General features: G+C 42.5%; 2 protein-coding genes across 3 annotated transcripts in view; one reads left to right on the forward strand and one right to left on the reverse strand.

Annotated features, from left to right (window-relative positions):
- Window positions 1-1,508: 1,508 nt before the first annotated feature.
- On the reverse strand, window positions 1,509-6,069 carry stx4 (syntaxin 4). Its single transcript, XM_084669951.1, has 11 exons — window positions 5,870-6,069; window positions 5,314-5,415; window positions 4,881-4,980; window positions 4,502-4,576; window positions 4,315-4,385; window positions 4,069-4,177; window positions 3,801-3,874; window positions 3,308-3,445; window positions 2,920-3,030; window positions 2,744-2,836; window positions 1,509-2,637 (listed from the first exon to the last, which is right to left on the reverse strand). Exons 1-10 carry the CDS (start codon window positions 5,897-5,899, stop codon window positions 2,759-2,761), a joined length of 888 nt encoding a protein of 295 aa, XP_084526077.1. The 5' UTR covers window positions 5,900-6,069; the 3' UTR covers window positions 1,509-2,637; window positions 2,744-2,758.
- Window positions 6,070-6,430: 361 nt separating this feature from the next.
- The window catches only part of LOC146259584 (rho GTPase-activating protein 44-like), a 41,394-nt gene continuing 31,715 nt past the window's right edge, over window positions 6,431-16,109 (forward strand). For both annotated transcript variants that reach the window (XM_084669380.1, XM_084669381.1), the window contains exon 1: window positions 6,431-6,706. In XM_084669380.1, coding sequence (XP_084525506.1) covers window positions 6,654-6,706 — 53 coding nt within the window. In that variant the 5' untranslated portion in view covers window positions 6,431-6,653. The remainder of the gene's footprint in view (window positions 6,707-16,109) is intronic.

The raw sequence follows: 16,109 nt of genomic DNA on the forward strand, positions 1-16,109 counted from the left end.
CCTTTTCAAAGGTGTTAGTAGTCCTCCTGAAGGTATACAGTCGTGTGGACAGAAGCCCACTGCACCACTGAGACGTCTGGACAGGCTGCAATTGAGTCGTTGTTAGTTTTACACTATGTACTGTAATCATATACAAAGACTGGAATACTAAGAGATGTCTAAAAAAAGATGGGATTAGATTGTGCCCTTAACACAGAGTTTGGCCTCTGCCAGGGTTATCGAGAGAAATCATTTGTGCAAACATTCAAGAGGCGTTTGAGTGGTAAGTTGGAAGGTTTTAGACAATTGGGTTCTGGAAATGTAGTCAACTGTTCTGACTTGTCAGCTGTTCTGATTTGTCTTTTCTAGTCAGTTGATAAGTTATGGATATTTGATGGTTTCTTCCAAATGTGATCTTTGCTGCACTATGCTGGAGTTAGTCTTTGCTTGGGCCTCCCTATCTTGTAATTTCTTGTCCATCTGATCCTTACTTTTAAATCTAGCCTGCATTTCTCATTTGCACATCTGAGACGTTGTCCTCAACATTGGCGTACATTGTGGTGTAATGTTTTTTTATTTGACATAAATTTCAATCAGTTACTAAGTCCCCGGTCCTTCACACAATGTACCCAAGCTCTCAATTTCTTTTGAGCTTGAAATGTCTCTGGAAGAGAATTCTTCTATTGCTCACTGGCCACACAGATCCATGGGCAGAGCCTCCTTTATACCACTTACCTTCCCAAAGCCAGTTATTAAGGTCAATATTGTCATGAAGTCTGTACTAAAAGAAAATTAACTCAGTTTGAATAAGAGTGCCTAGTGGGCAGGCTGTTTGAATCACAGTTTGCCTTGTCAAGTATCTAAAGTAGGGGGTGTGGAAGTAGGTTATTAGTCCCCCCAAAAGGAACTACTTCCTCATGTGAATCACAAGGTAAGCAGCACCCCCTATTCATCAGTGCTACCCAATTCCAAATCTTTATTTTTGACCTCAATTTGCCATTGCTCCTTTTTCATGTAAAGTACTTGGACAATATGTGAATAAAAAATACTGGTACAGTTCCAGATGGCTCTGTAAATTATCATTAACTTTGAGGACTTGCATTTGTCAAAGCTATTTTTGGGCTGGGTGATGTTTTGATTGGATGGGTGGTATATGGTGATGGTCTGATTGGATGGGTGGTATATGGTGATGGTCTGATTTTGATTTCTTTCATTTGTTACATTCCTTTGTTCCCTTGTAATTCCACATTGTTTTACTTGAAAGATTAAAGACAAAATGACCGTTGAATAAAAGACCAAAAAACTAACTTCCCTGTGTTCTGTCCTTGCAGAAGTTGTACTATATGTTTAATAGTACAGACAAGACTTATAAGCGCGATGTAAGTTTTGTATTTCTTTAGGCCAAACTGACCCACTATTTAATTTCTGACGCCATTAATTCGAAATGAATTGCCAAATTCAGTGCAACGTTTCAAAGCACTCTCAACTAAAGATGGATCCAACAGCAAACAGTCAACAGAACACAACCGTATGGTAAGAGACAATACTTTATATTAAAAACAATTATACATTAAAATGAATGAGCTGAAAGTTTGATACAAAATATAAACAGCCAAGTAATGTACAATAGCCATGTCTCACTGATCTCCTCAATCTCTTTTTTTCTGGCTAATAACGGACAGGTATTAACGCTGTCATCTATGCACTTGGTTGGTTGGGAGAGAGTTGACCACAGCATTAAGGCTAGGGCAAAGCACCATGAAACGTATCTGTGGGGAAAAAACTTTCGACGTAAAACAAACAAAGCCAATAAAACATTTAAGCATAAAAAGTGAATGTTCCATCCCTTGTTGTACATTATAATAGTGAACTACATCATGATCTCCTGGTAAACCTTTGAGCTGTCGAGCAGTCTGGAAATGGATTCCCAATGCTTATTGATGCAGAAAAACCACTCATAGCAGCAACAATCTAATCACTATGACCAGATACTTAAATGGGACAATTAAGGGGTATTGGGGTCATTGCAGTGCTTAGACACCATTTCAGGAGCCTTTTTAGGAAGGGATCAAATTCAAAGGCCAATCATAATGAACTAAAAACGTAATGTACATGGGTAACGACCGCATATTCAGACATATTTCAAGTTTCATCAACTGTGCATGTCATCATGACTTACCAAAACATTAGTTGTGTTTAATGATATTACTCTCTGAAATGACAGCCAATACCTACAGCGCTAGAAAGGTTTTCTTAGCTTGGCAATTCATAAAACAAAGACTAACACTAGAATCACCTTACTTATGGGTTTTCCTGAGTACATGTTACGATCAGCGCCATGCCATGTTTGGTATCCAATATTGCCTTTCTCCTTTCTTATGGACACCGCAAAGAATAAACGTTCTTGAAATTGTCACCGCTGAGACGTATCCTCAGGTGAATCCCCCTGTGGTGCCAGTTAAGGGAAAGCCTTAACGGAGAAGGGTGAAGGAGTCCTCAGGATTGCCTCTTCGACAAGAATGCGAACAACAGAGATTAAAGGTGGTTGTCGTGTGTGTGTTGAACTGTGAAGGCGTTAGTTAAAAAAGGTCAGTTCTCAATAAAACAGTGTTTTCTTTAAAAAAAAGGTCCCAGGGCAGGAGAGAGGTTTGAGGACGTCTGAAAGAATCAAACCAAAGGCTCATAAGTGATAACAAATGTGTGATGTATACATTAGGTTTATATTTCTATTAGTTTTTTTTGTTTTTAAAGAGAGCTGACTTACACTTAAGAATGACCCTCAGCCAAAGCTGACAGCCAATGAAATGGCTAGGATAATGAGGAGAATGGCACAGCAAATCATAATCCACATCTTCTTCTGCAGGAAGAAAGAAATAGGTGTTCAACCACATCTTTAGGTCACATACTTAAATATGTAAAGGTGAGAGCTTTGAAGCGAACCTTTCTTGCTTTGGTCTTGTACTCGACTGCTTTCCCTGTGTTTTCCACAGCCTTCACCACATAGTCACTAGAGCTTAAAATGTTGGCTTCAATACGGTTCACCATCTCCCCCTTTAAAAAGACAACATAATTACAGACACCTTCCTTGATGGTTTCATCAAAATATATATTGAGCTTCCCGATGTGTGATCTGGAATTGTGATGTGCTCGACCTATATTACAGTGATCCACCGCATAAAAACATGTAACAGTAATTAAATTGTTTAATTTGCCTTACAGATGGCATTGATCCATTGGCATCGAGAGGGGAGACAAATCGCCTTCTTTCAAAGTAAGTGTATTTGACTAGATTTGCAAACACTATATAAGTTAAAGGGTCTGGTGTTACCTGAGCTTCTACCTCCATGGCCAGGTACTGGAACATGTCATGCAGATCCCTGATGCTCCTCTCTAGCTTAAGGATCTCATCGTGCCGAGACTCAATCTCATTCAGGGCCTGTTTAGTGGCTTTAGTGTCCGTCAGGATCTGCATGACAGAGAATATAATGGTAGGTAATTTTCAGCTTGCAACTTGTCACACACAGTGAGCAACCGCATCTTTTTATTTGAACAGATTTGACTGCACAGAAGACACGCACTAAGCCAACAGGACATAAACAAGCAGTATTCAATAAAGGGGTTCGACTTTACAGCTTGCAGTATGTTGGTCTCTCGGTACATCAGGACAGTGATTTTATTGTGTGCTTACCACGTCCAAGCCTCAAGTCCAGTGAAATCAACTGGCATGTCTTAAACAAAACAAATCTATACCCAATCTCACTTCAACAGTATGGGAATTTAACTTGTGTTGTGACTCGCATTGTCACTACGAGCACACTCACATTTTGCGTGAAAACATCCGTCTGTCCGCTTTCCAGCATGGTGTCCAACTGCTCGTCTGTTACATCATTTCCAGCTGTGAGAACACAGAGCTCTTATCAGTGGCTGCATCTGGGAAATTCTTCAAGCTATTTGTAAAATGATCTAAAGTTCTGCTAATTTGTAATAACGAAAGGTTACTAAAATTCATAGCATGTTGAAATGTGTTCACGGTTCCTCTTTCTGACTAGGCAGGCCAAGGCTTCAAAACAGTCCTTGACTCAGACTTACTGATTTTGAGCTGCCTTTTTATCCTCTCCACATTGCGATCTCTATACTGGGCCTGGATGGTGTTACAGTGACCCATCAACTCAACAAACTCCCTGGACAGGACTCCATGCTGGAAAAAGAGGGTGAAGACCAATATGATTGGATCAGAATAATGAGAAATTCTTAAATAAACTGCTAATTACTTTTTTTTTTTTTATCACACTTCAATGAGTTTAAGATGCTCTTTTATATTCTGTTGTTTCTTACCTGTGCTCTTTGCATCCTAATGTTAATAGCAACATACTTCCCTTCCTCTTCAACTTTCTTAGGTTCAATTGCTACAAAACAAAAAGGTAAAAAGTAAATTACAAGTCTACATTCAAGAATATTTACTGACAAACAAGAAAATAAATACCTTAATACAACTTGTGAGCAAAGCCAGCTCATGACTTACTCTTCAGTCTTTTCTGAATCAGACAGGCCAATGTTTTAATCTCTTCTCTGAGGGTCTGGAGGTCTCTTTTCATGCCTGTAACAGACCCACACATCACTTTGGTTGCCGTTTAATCAAGTAGTACCAAATGCATTACAAGGAAGTAGGATTTTGTAGGAACAGTAAATACACTAGGTTCTGAGTCCAACACGTACAATCTAGTGTGAGAAGAGACTTTGACCCCTACTTGAATTAATGACATGCATTTACTTTTCCTTCATTTAACAGACACTTGTTCAAAGCAACATGCAAATATAAATCAAGGTTTCCTGATTGAATGCGTAGAGAGTGAGTGAGATTTGCTGAAAAAGGAAACAGCTGTAGCATGCTGTCTACTTACTGTCCTCTGGCTGTGGCATGCCTAACACCGTTTTCTGTTTGTTCTCAAGGTCAGAGACCTTCTTTTTGAGAGATTCCAGTCCCTCCCGGATCTCTTTCACCTGAGGGAGAGCACACAGCATGGTGTGTACGGTGATATGATCACCTCAGCAGCACACGTGAACCCTTGAACTAACAAGATCAAGTGCACATAGTGACAGTGACCCAGGGTGGGCTGCATACACAGACTGTTGACACAACAAACTGTTCCAAAACACAAACCATACAAGTCATACTCTTCCTAGGATGACTAGTGTGGTGATGTGGAAATGGCATAGAAGGCATCATCAACCCCCTTAAGGGATTTTTGGGGTGATGATTCACTCCCAGGACTTTTGAGGGCTTACACTTTGCTTGCAAATAGATTGCTATAGTAGTAACTGGCAAAAACGAACCTTCTTGAAAAAGGCATCATTCTCCTTCTCTTCCTTTGCTGAGGAAGTGCCAGGCTTAATCATGAGAGAGCCTTCTTCATCCTCATCTGAGGACTCTGCTTTCTGTTGTGGAAAGAGCATGATTTAAAATCGACAACACAATCCTATATTGTTGGCAACAGTCATGTAGACCATCTATCGGGGCCTACATCGGCTGTGTAGAACAACATTAGATAACGTAGCTCAGTCGATTGCTTGAAAATGTGCTGTGGTCGATGTACTCGACTCAGTGCCATGCATGCCTTGTCCTGGCCTCTATTTTGCTTTCGGTATTAAGGGAAGGAAAACGTTACGTTAGCTGGACAACACATTAATTTGGATCTGACTAGGGGACGTTGGCAAGCTAGCGATATGACCAGTTAACCACCTGCAAATTTTTTAATTAGCTAACCCCATTAACATATAAATATGCGTTAATTTTGTAAACCCACTGCTTGCATATTTACAATGCAAGTCAGCGTGTAGAGCTAGCGAGCTAACTTTTGCTGACTAGCTAGCGCCAGCTCTTAGAACTTACATTTCCCAACTCCTTGGTTCGGTCCCGCATTTTTTTTCAAACTCAGTCCAAAGTCGACGAGGAAAATCAACGGATATGCTTTACAATATCTCGAAGAAAGGTAACCTTGGCTGTCACTAGTTGGCTACCAGTAGCAACAAGTAGAAACTTTTGCATTTGATCATTCATGAAGTAATGCTTGTCTTCATCTGTGGTTTCAATCGTAATGTAACTAGTGCCACCCCACACCAAACTCAGTACCGCCACCTGCTGTTGTACTGAATAACAGTAGAGCTACAATAAATGTGTATTTTGTTACCACATGATGGTGCTAATTGCCTTTCTATCGCATGTACAATCGAGATATTTGTATTTTCCACTAAACATTTTGTCTATAATGATACATAACACCCTTTATGTGTAGTGTACCGAATATCAAGGAATCCTTTGTGAGCATGTAATTTAACAAAATTAAATTGGTAATTCTTAGCTTGACTCTGAGCCAAATAGCAGATTAAACTACTTTTCCCATACTGCACTAGCGAGCGGCGTCGTGAGCTGTCACTCTGCCCGGGGAGAAAATTGGTCCAGCATCTTTGAGCAGTGGAGTGGGTGACAGGAACCATAAAATGCATAGAAATTAGCTCGCAATTTCCCTTAATTTGCGATGTGTTCGCTATAGCAATGAGAGAAACGGATTTTTAAAGGGTGGACCTTCTCTTTTACCTCTTTGGAGATCTGGCCGTCTGTCAATGAGATATGTGGAACCGCTCTAACCATCGGTGTTAACGCAGAAAAATACAAGATGAAGAAGCAATTCAATCGAATGCGACAGCTCGCCAACCAAACAGTGGGCAGGTAAAGACAATTCTACAGTGTAATCAACCACTTTAAAAACCATGTAATGGAAGGATGTTGTGCGGCGTCCGAGCTGCCTATAACAAATATCGATTAGTTTTGTAAGGGTTTTCATATTAGTAACATCATTAGGCTACGGGCGACAATGAATGCCTTTAAGTAGCCTATAGGAAATATAGATTGATCATGGTTGCGCCCGTGCTCGTCATTCAAGGCAGAAACGCTCGCGCACAAGAAGATGCGAGTGACAGGATCTATTCTTGAAAAAACCTACTCACAGCCAGAGTAGGGTACTATCCCAAACGGATGATGGGTAGCTACCTTAAAAGTAAATTGACTTTATACTATCTATTTACGATTAGGGAGGGCAGGGGGGGGGGGGGGGGGGGTTGGTATCGTTGCCGTGATTTATACAGCATGCAGGTCACAATAAATTCAAAGTTGCGTTATAAGAGACCACTGGACAATTTTTCAGAAGGTGAAATCACATTGCACCATCCGGCTGTCCAGATGATGCTGGCGTTTTGGAACCGACACATATCCAGTTGCTGCACTAGTATAATGTGGATAGTTAATGGGGGGATCGTGCCTTTAATTCTCTGGTGTGAACTGAAACTCAAGATCTTTGTTACTACGGCAACAGCTGAGCCAAAGGCCGTGGTGGTGTTATGTCAGTTGAGGTTGTGTAGTTCGGAATGGCATCCCAGAAAACCCTTCTGGTCAAATTGGATTGTACCAGGGACACATGGTTAGAGTGACATTGTTATAGATATGAGATTCTCTGGCTCTTTGCCCTGGAGTCTGGTGTTCTGTTGTTCCCCACACTTTATTTGTCAACCCCACCTAGAGCTTGATACTCCATGTCTGCATTGTGCCTTTTGTGCTCTGGATTCAAAAGTTATTGTTGCAAAACCCAGAACAGTATTGATGTGGAGCTTATTTAAACATAAACTCATTATACAGGTGTTATTGGGAAACAGGTCCTGTCAGAATGAATAGGTACATTGTGGACCAGACAAACAAGTTTCAGCTCGCAGGTATACAAGTTCTGGATTGATGGGACATTGTAAGAAAATTAACAAAGGTTTTGTTTGTTTTTGTTGCCCCAAAAAAACGGAAAGATTAAGCTGGCATGCCTATGGGCCAGTGTGTGGTATGCTTTCCCTACACTGTTGGCTCTCTTTCAAGCATCAAAGAGTCAGCCATACATGGATAAAGATGTTCTAATCGATGCTAAAGGTATTACCTCTCAACCGAGTGGACTTGTCAAAGTAACAGGAAACCTCGATGCAGGCATTTGGCACCCAGTTATAGGAGAGTACTGGAACTAATACCAGGAGAAAAGTACTTAAACCGTTGTTAAGGATAAGGACTTGGGATGCAACAAAGGAATCTTTCTTCATTGAAGACGCAGTGGTAGCCAGTGTATAGATGTGTGTTGTTATTTTGTTTAACATCTTCGTGTATCACAGTGTTTAGGCCGTTACCCCCAAAGGTTCAAAGCCATGTGAGTCTGTATCCCTGTGTTTTAGTGCCAGCAACAACAGAAGCAACAAGCTGTGTCTGTGTGTGTGTGTGCTCGCATGTGATTGTGTGCCTGTTTTGTATGTGTCTGTTAGGTGTGGGAGCGTTTCCCTGTCTGCCCTGAGAGCCAGAACAGCAGCTCACTGAAGCGAAACACCCCGTAATGAGTTTTAACCTGTATTCTAAGAGGTGGAACAGCAGGGGCAATTAGTCATATTTAGAGGGTTTAGCCTCCAGCGTCGCCACTGGCCATACATGTCATTCGACTGTTTCTACGACTATGACCTTGGCATTACCTGTCTCCCCTGGTGAAGAAGATTTGGAATTGTACGTTGTCAGGCTTTGTCTGATTGAGATAGAGATGTTGTTCTCCGTCACATTAAGCTGTTAACTGGTAAAACCACATCTTAAGAACCTGGCCCAAGCACATCCTTACTCCAGTGTAAAGAAATGGCTCCAGGCTCTGTATGAAGGTGTGTAGCCTAATTTACTCTAGATGGTTTATTTTTAGCTTTTCTTTCACATTTTTGGTCCACGGTTTGGTCTGTATGGGGTCAGGTCAGGGAAATTGTTTATGTTAGAGGGAAGGGGTGGCAGTGTCTCTTGAAGCAGGAATGTTTCCTCTTGAAAAACGGGAGTTGTGTTGCGGTCATTCTGCTGGGTCAGCGGAGGAAGCTAAAGAATGTTTGCGCTGATAAAAAAACATTTCCAAGGATGTTAGAAAATGAGTTTCTAATCCTCAACAGCGGTTTGAGAAATTGTCTGGCCAGTCTTTGTCACATTGGTAATATAGCAGACAATAAGACCCTAAAGACAGTACCCCCCCCCCCCCCCAAGCATTTAATTGCTGGATAAACCATTATTGACTCACTCTCTTGTGTTGCTTCTGGTGATTGCACTGACTTGCTGTAACCTAAATTGCCAGTTTTTTTTCTGTGAGAAATGTCTTTACAATTTTGAATTTCCATCTTGGACGTAATTGTTTTTTTTCCCTGTCAAACCAAAGGGAATGATTTACAGTCATACCCAAACTCAAAACCACCAATTGATTGACTGATGAATTTAATGAGCAAATCTGATGTAAAGGTCATTTACCAGCCATGCACTTTGGCATGACAGAAAGGAGAAAGAGGACACAAGGTGGTATCCATAAATTAGTGTCTAAACTGTGAAATTACAAACCATGGAGACATAACCAGCCTACACCAGATGTATTTACTATCTTAATGTCATTCACACAAGATTAATCTCCTCACCCAGGTTAGGCCTTAGACCTAACTCAAGTTAGGTTTGTGGACATTGGGCAACCTTAAACAACACTGGTGGTGGTGACGATTTTCCCAATGCTGCTTCGATGTCAGGCATGCCACACATACACATGTATGTCTGTCAGGGTTTAGAGTTTCCCAGGGAGGCTAAATCCAGTCTGGCATCCCCATCTATTCCCCCTATATCACCACAAGGATGTTTCATGGTCAACCCTACTGTGTCCTTGTGTGAGAGATCCTGTTGTCTTGACCCTGTCAAGCAAGACATCAACCATTCGCCCCAGTAGCTTTGTTTAGAAGAAGGGGCCACCAAACTGCAAGGCCAAATAAAGAGTTTCTATGCAGCCACTTTGTGGATTAGTAAAAATGACTTGATAGGCGTGAACATAAATTATGCTAATATGTTTTTCATCCTCCCTGTTCACTGGACCATTCAGCGAAAAGATAATGAATCTCATTTGTCAAACATGGCGGACATATTCTTGATTGTACAGAGCTGTATGTTAATGCTAACAACGTCCTCACGATTTATAGATTGGATGCCCTGCACCGGTCGAATGATTGGTATTCATGAGTCCCTCCGATGGTAAGTGTAGTTCTGTGTGAATGCGTTCTCTTGGGTGCCAAGTCAAACGGTCAGACGTAATGAGTGTTGGTTCAGTCTGGGGAGGGTGCAGGAGTGGGCCATGCCTAACAGAACCTGACATGGGTGACATTACCTTCATGGTGTGAAGGGTTGCACCTCACTGGGGTACTAAGGGGTGTTGATGCCCAGAAGGTGAGAACAACCATTATAATTATTCCCCCTTTTGTGTGTGTGTGAGTGTGTTAATGTGTATGGCCTTGTCTGAGTCTACCTTGTTAATCATTCCGATAGTGTTGTAATGATAGATTCCTGCAAGCAATTAGAGTGTGGTCTTATCTCTGGATTCCACTGTAATTATGAGAAAATGAAAGAGACTAGAAGCCTGCCAGTGGGGTTGGGGGGGGGGGGGTCTCACTCTCTCACGCTTACTCCCCCTCACTCTTTGATGATCACATACACACACCTTCCATCAGCACTCCTCCCACACCCTTCTCCTGCTTCTCATCTGCACTAGTCATCCTTCTCTCAGCTTATTGATTTACCCGTCCATGTATCTTCACATTCAACAGAAAAAGAGGACTAATGCATCTGCAGACATGACGATTGGCTGATCAAATGTGCTGTTGAAGGGAGACTGAAGCGTGTGATCTTGTTTTTCCTTGTCTCACACTGACCACGATGCAACAGACTAACCCCTCTGATTGAATCATGGGTGGTCCGTGTTGAGATTCCTTAACAGTGCGGTAACATTGGGACAAATCTAGACGAGGAATCCAAAAGCATCTCAGTCATGTTGTGAAAGCCTAAGTTGTGTGTGTTCTTTTGGGAAATCAGGCCTGTTTTTTTCTTCTTCTGTGAAATGTGGGGAGTCACAAAGAGACGTCGTCTCCAGTGGAGCGTAGCAGCACCCACTGGAGTGTGATGTTGGGAGATGCCACTGTGGATTGTGTCTGAGCCCCTTAGGACCCTGCAGACGCCACACCCGACCATGCTCAGCTCCACCGATGACAGCATCTCAGAGATAAGGAGGTAGAGGGAGCGAGGGAGACAGTGAGGTAGGTGGAGGAAGATGAAGGATGAGTCTCTCTCTCTCTAGAACAGTGTTTCTTACTGGCTATATTTTTTTCCACGGAATTCAGAAGTTCAGATAAAACCCAAGGCTACACTTAAACCTTTCAAACTCGATTGTTTTTTACCCGTACTTTGATGATCTGTCAGTCTTCCTGTGAACGACATGTGCAGGAGAGAGCTTGTCAGTACATTGGAGCTGTGAAACATCATCAGTTTCCCTCATCAAAGAGAGATCCATCATAGGAGATGAGACCTAGCTGGAATGAGCAAGGAGCAGACGATCTGGTCTGACTCAGAGAAATGGGGCAACAGGCCGGACTGCATGCTATCCCGTGACACGCCCATTCCATCACCAGGGCATCCCGGATCGTGGGTGTTAGTGAGGCAGGCACTGACCCACTCTGTTAATGACATCACACCTCTACCCCACCTTCCCTACGAAAGTCTGTCACAATGTCTTCATGCCAACCACTGGGACAGGGTGAATGGCTGTGGACCTATTAGCAAGCCAGTAAAAGGAACCCACCTAGAATGACAACAAATAGCCTCTCTGGCTACTCCTAAGCTTACTCAAAACATGTTCATAAATCTCTCCCCAAGGGGAAACCTGAGTACTCTCTCAACATGCATAAAAAAACATTAAAAAAGTCTCAGCCGGACAGGAAATGACATCACGGGTAGAATAACAATCCCAGAGCTCTTGCAATGGTTTTTGCTCTTCTAATAGATGCAAATTGCCGCCTGTTGGGAGTTTGAAACCCACTCAGTGACCACATCTTCTTCCAGACATGCTGATTCTAATTCAGACATGTCAGATGTGGTCAACTTCAGTCCCGTCTCTTCCAAACACAAATGTTTGTGTTTGGAAGTCCCACAGAGTGAAGTCCCACAGAGAGTACAAGCCGTCATCACTAAATCGAATAAGAAAACACATCATTAATCAAGAATGAACAGAGGATTCCATGAGTCTTAACATTTCAGGGCGGTGACAGACACACACATTGTTCCTTATGGTGTTTTCACTCCTCACTGTCGTGAAATTAGCCTTAATGGGCCAAATAGTGTTGCTCTTTACCCATACCGTCTTTTCTATTGAGGCCGAAAGGGTTAAAAAAAACTGCTCTGCTTCTCTTTCATCAAACGGTATTAGAAAGAAAATGTATATCTTTATGAATGAGGCTGATGGAGGATAGAGAGGCCTACCTCATTATATTCACATTAGGTAGCTGTTTCTGGTAGTGAGAGACGGAACCATTCCCCATTCTAATGGGAACGATTTTTCTTCTTTCACGTTGCTCTCTCCCTCCATCCATCCGTCCTCTGTGGTAGTTTTCCAGAATCTGTAATGGTGGCCTATGCCTCCTGCTTTTCTCCACCCCTGTGGAGGGACATTTGCTGAGCCTAATCTCTCTCGGAAACAGGGAAATAGTCCAGCAGGATCGGGAAGGATAGTCATCACTGTTTTTTTTTTTTTTTCAGATACAAAAAAAAAAGGCTTTTCAGGTTTTGAAAAATAGGACACTAGTATTACTGGGAGGGAAATAGGTTGGCACACATTCAGAGAACATAAGATGAAGATAACACACACACACACAAGAACTCAAGTATGACAAGAATGGATCATTATTGATATATTAAACAAGCAATTTTACATTTAGTCATTTAGCAGACACTCTTATCCAGAGCGACTTACAGTAAGTACAGGGACATTCCCCCAGAGACAAGTAGGGTGAAGTGCCTTGCCCAAGGACACAACGTCATTTGGCACGGCGTGGAATCGATCGGGCAACCTTCTGATTACTAGCCCGACTCCCTCAGCGCTCAGCCATCTGACTCCATGCATCCATTACATTGGCAGCCAAGAATATAAGTTATGTAATACGTGAAACTGTAACTGTGTGCACCACGTTTCTGAGGCTTCCCTATGGGACTGAACCAGACCTGTGAGCTCTGTGCAGTGTAGCAAATGACCTTCAGTAAAGGGCCTGACTGGCGATTTTCTCTCTGAACTCTGTCCGGTCATTTGATCCATACGGGATCACAAGAACACACCCTACCCCTCCATCCCCTCCACTGTCTGTCAGAGGGGCGTGGCCACCGCTACCACACCTACCTGTTAAACTTTAATGGGAAGTCAAAGCCCCAGAGCTCAGGTGTCCCTGGCAGCACAGTGACAGACGAGGTGTTGGCTGAGGGCTAAGGGTGAGGAGGGCACCCACGGCCCACTGGCACAGTTGGGTTACGAGTGCTACGGCATCACAGGCACTGGCACAAAGCTGATACAGCCCCCTGAAACGTCGCTTTCGTTTGCTGCACTGAGACCAAGGTCATGCTTGACCAGTTATATAACACTTACCCTGATATAACATCATTAAACTTGATTAATTATGTTCAGAGGCAGTGCAGAACTATTACTGGAGTTAAATCACTCGATAATGTCACGTCACCTATCATTTGTACAGTGGTGGCTGCACTGTCTGTATACTATAACTGAGAATCATGACCTGCGTCCCGCCCTGATCTCCGCTGATGATCCTTACCTGCAGACGGTGACAGCAAAGAGAGTCTCAACCTTAACGGCTCTTTCTCTTCTCACTACAGCTCTAGTGTTAAAGTGAACCTTAGCAGAGCACATCAAAGCTAGTGGCCACCGTAGTGTTTCCTTGTGGTCAGAGAGGAAGAGGATGACAAGCATGGTAGTGGAACGAGAGGGGGATGATTGTGTCTGTGATGGATAGAGAGAGAGAGAAACAGAGAGAGAGACAGAGAGATAGAGAGACAGAGAGAGAGAGAAAGAGAGACAGAGAGAGAGACAGAGAAAGAGACAGAGAGAGAGACAGAGAGAGAGCAATGTCACTGCAGGAGTAGGGTAGTATTCTGGGAGGGGCAGACAACAGACTCCGCGACAAAGAATGTTGTCTGATGACGGAGTCTGGACACAAGGGAGACGAGTCACTTATCACAGCACAGTGGATGGGGCGGTGGAGGAGAGGGTGAGAGATCGTCTGAGGTTGTCTGGAGGGAACAGAGCTGAGAGGAAAAACCTCCCCTTCGTTTCCTGCTCTCCTTCCAGAATGTGTCTCCCCCCAGCTCAACATTAACCCCTTAAACCAGTCTCTGGTTTCTTCTGTCATACATCACTTTAATGTGTCTCATAGCCCACAAGTCTTCATTTCCACACAAGTATTCCATGGCAATGCACGGCAGGGGGGTAGGGGGCTGTGTTGAAATGCCTGAATTATACTTCATTACTCTTCACATATGTATAGGGATATGTAAGACTCCAGGTTCAAGGCTGTAGTCTCATTGAGTTTCACAGGATTAACACACTTGCAATTGGCCTCAATGTAACTAGTAGTTTTGTTCTGGAATAGCTTAAATGGCATCTCCTTAAATTCCAGTTAGATAATACTTTATTCAATGCTGACTTTAATTTAATTCATATTGGGATTTATATGGACATGCTCAGACAGTCTTACATGTGACCGTTCGTAGGCTCTGCTGTATCTTGTGCAGTGAATGTGAAAATGTATCTAATCTCCTTCTGAAAATGAATCAGAGACTTCCCTCCCTGCAGAGGCCTTCAAATCTCTTTATCCCACACACCTTGTAAAAGAACAGCTTTATGGCTAATGCGGATCTTGCCAGCACTAAAGTAGTTCTTCATACTAAAGTTTTGTAATTGGACAGCACTGAAACTAATTACTAAATTGACTCTCTCTTTTTCAAACACATTCCATGGGAAAATATCCAACAGACCAAACATTTTCATGTTTAAGATAGGACCATTCAAACAGAAAGCAGACATTTGGATTATGGACAAATGTTTTTATTATTATTGTAGTAGTACTTGGAAACCTTACAATTGCCATACACATACCAAGTGATGACTTGATCTTGCTGTATTTTCTTCAATACTGTTACAGTCAACATGGAGAGACACTGCCCCTAAACTGGGGCAACTTTAAAATTCAGCCTTTTTCTGGACATATCAACTTTGCCTTCACTTTTAATAAGACCAGATCAAAGACAAAAACAACAGTTTTAAAACGTCCTTGTCAGTATAATGTATTGCTTCCCACAAGAAGTGGAGCCAATTAGTTCCCCTAACTCTGAACACCAAAGCAACATAGTGGCAAAAAAATAGTCTGGAACACAGCTTCACGACAGGGTACTGAGGATGATAAATTGGGTCTTTTTTACTCAACCCTGCTAAAGTGCTTGGATATGTGATTTGTCTTGCTGGGTGGGCCAACCCTTATCTGCCCTTTAAATGGGACAAATACCATGTGTGACACTAAACACGACATTTAAGAAGTGGGTGTGGCACTATTGCACACACCTGAGGACAGTGATACCCCCTCACTTCCAGGTGTGCTCTCGTTTACAGGTAAACCAAGAGACGTGTGCAAACCCCCACTTTTTGATCCCTCTGTGTAAATTGTTTATGCTCTGGGTGTCAACTGGGTGCTTATTTTAGCCCAGGAACTTGAGTTGCCCTTTCGAAAATAAAAGTTTCAAAGCTGCCTCAGACAGCAACCCCATCTCCAATCAGGAGTGCAACTCCGACATGAAAATGTTTCTTAGAACATAAAGATGTCAGACACAATAACGTGATATGGCTCCATAATGAGCCAGTGCACACCAGGGGCACTGTTAGCCCAGATTCAAGTCTCTTTCATGCTTGAAAATGGATCTCTACAACGAGTTGTCATCTTTTTATGAGGAGTCCATGTTTTGTCAAATCAAAGCTTGAGTCGTATTAGAGGACGCTTGGGGGAGATACTCATGCTGCGAAGCTCCTGAGATCAGATAGAGGAAGACATGTTTGTTAGAGAGGGGAATGGTTCTCTATTCCATGCTTCCTACAAGGCACCCTCAGTACTTATGATGAACCGGGTCATAAAAGAGAATTCTCGAACAAACACCACAATAAAGGCCTATTAGTAGTGTT

The sequence above is a fragment of the Hypomesus nipponensis genome, chromosome 13, assembly GCF_054491055.1.
Source record: "Hypomesus nipponensis isolate SF chromosome 13, ASM5449105v1, whole genome shotgun sequence".
NCBI lineage: Eukaryota > Metazoa > Chordata > Actinopteri > Osmeriformes > Osmeridae > Hypomesus > Hypomesus nipponensis.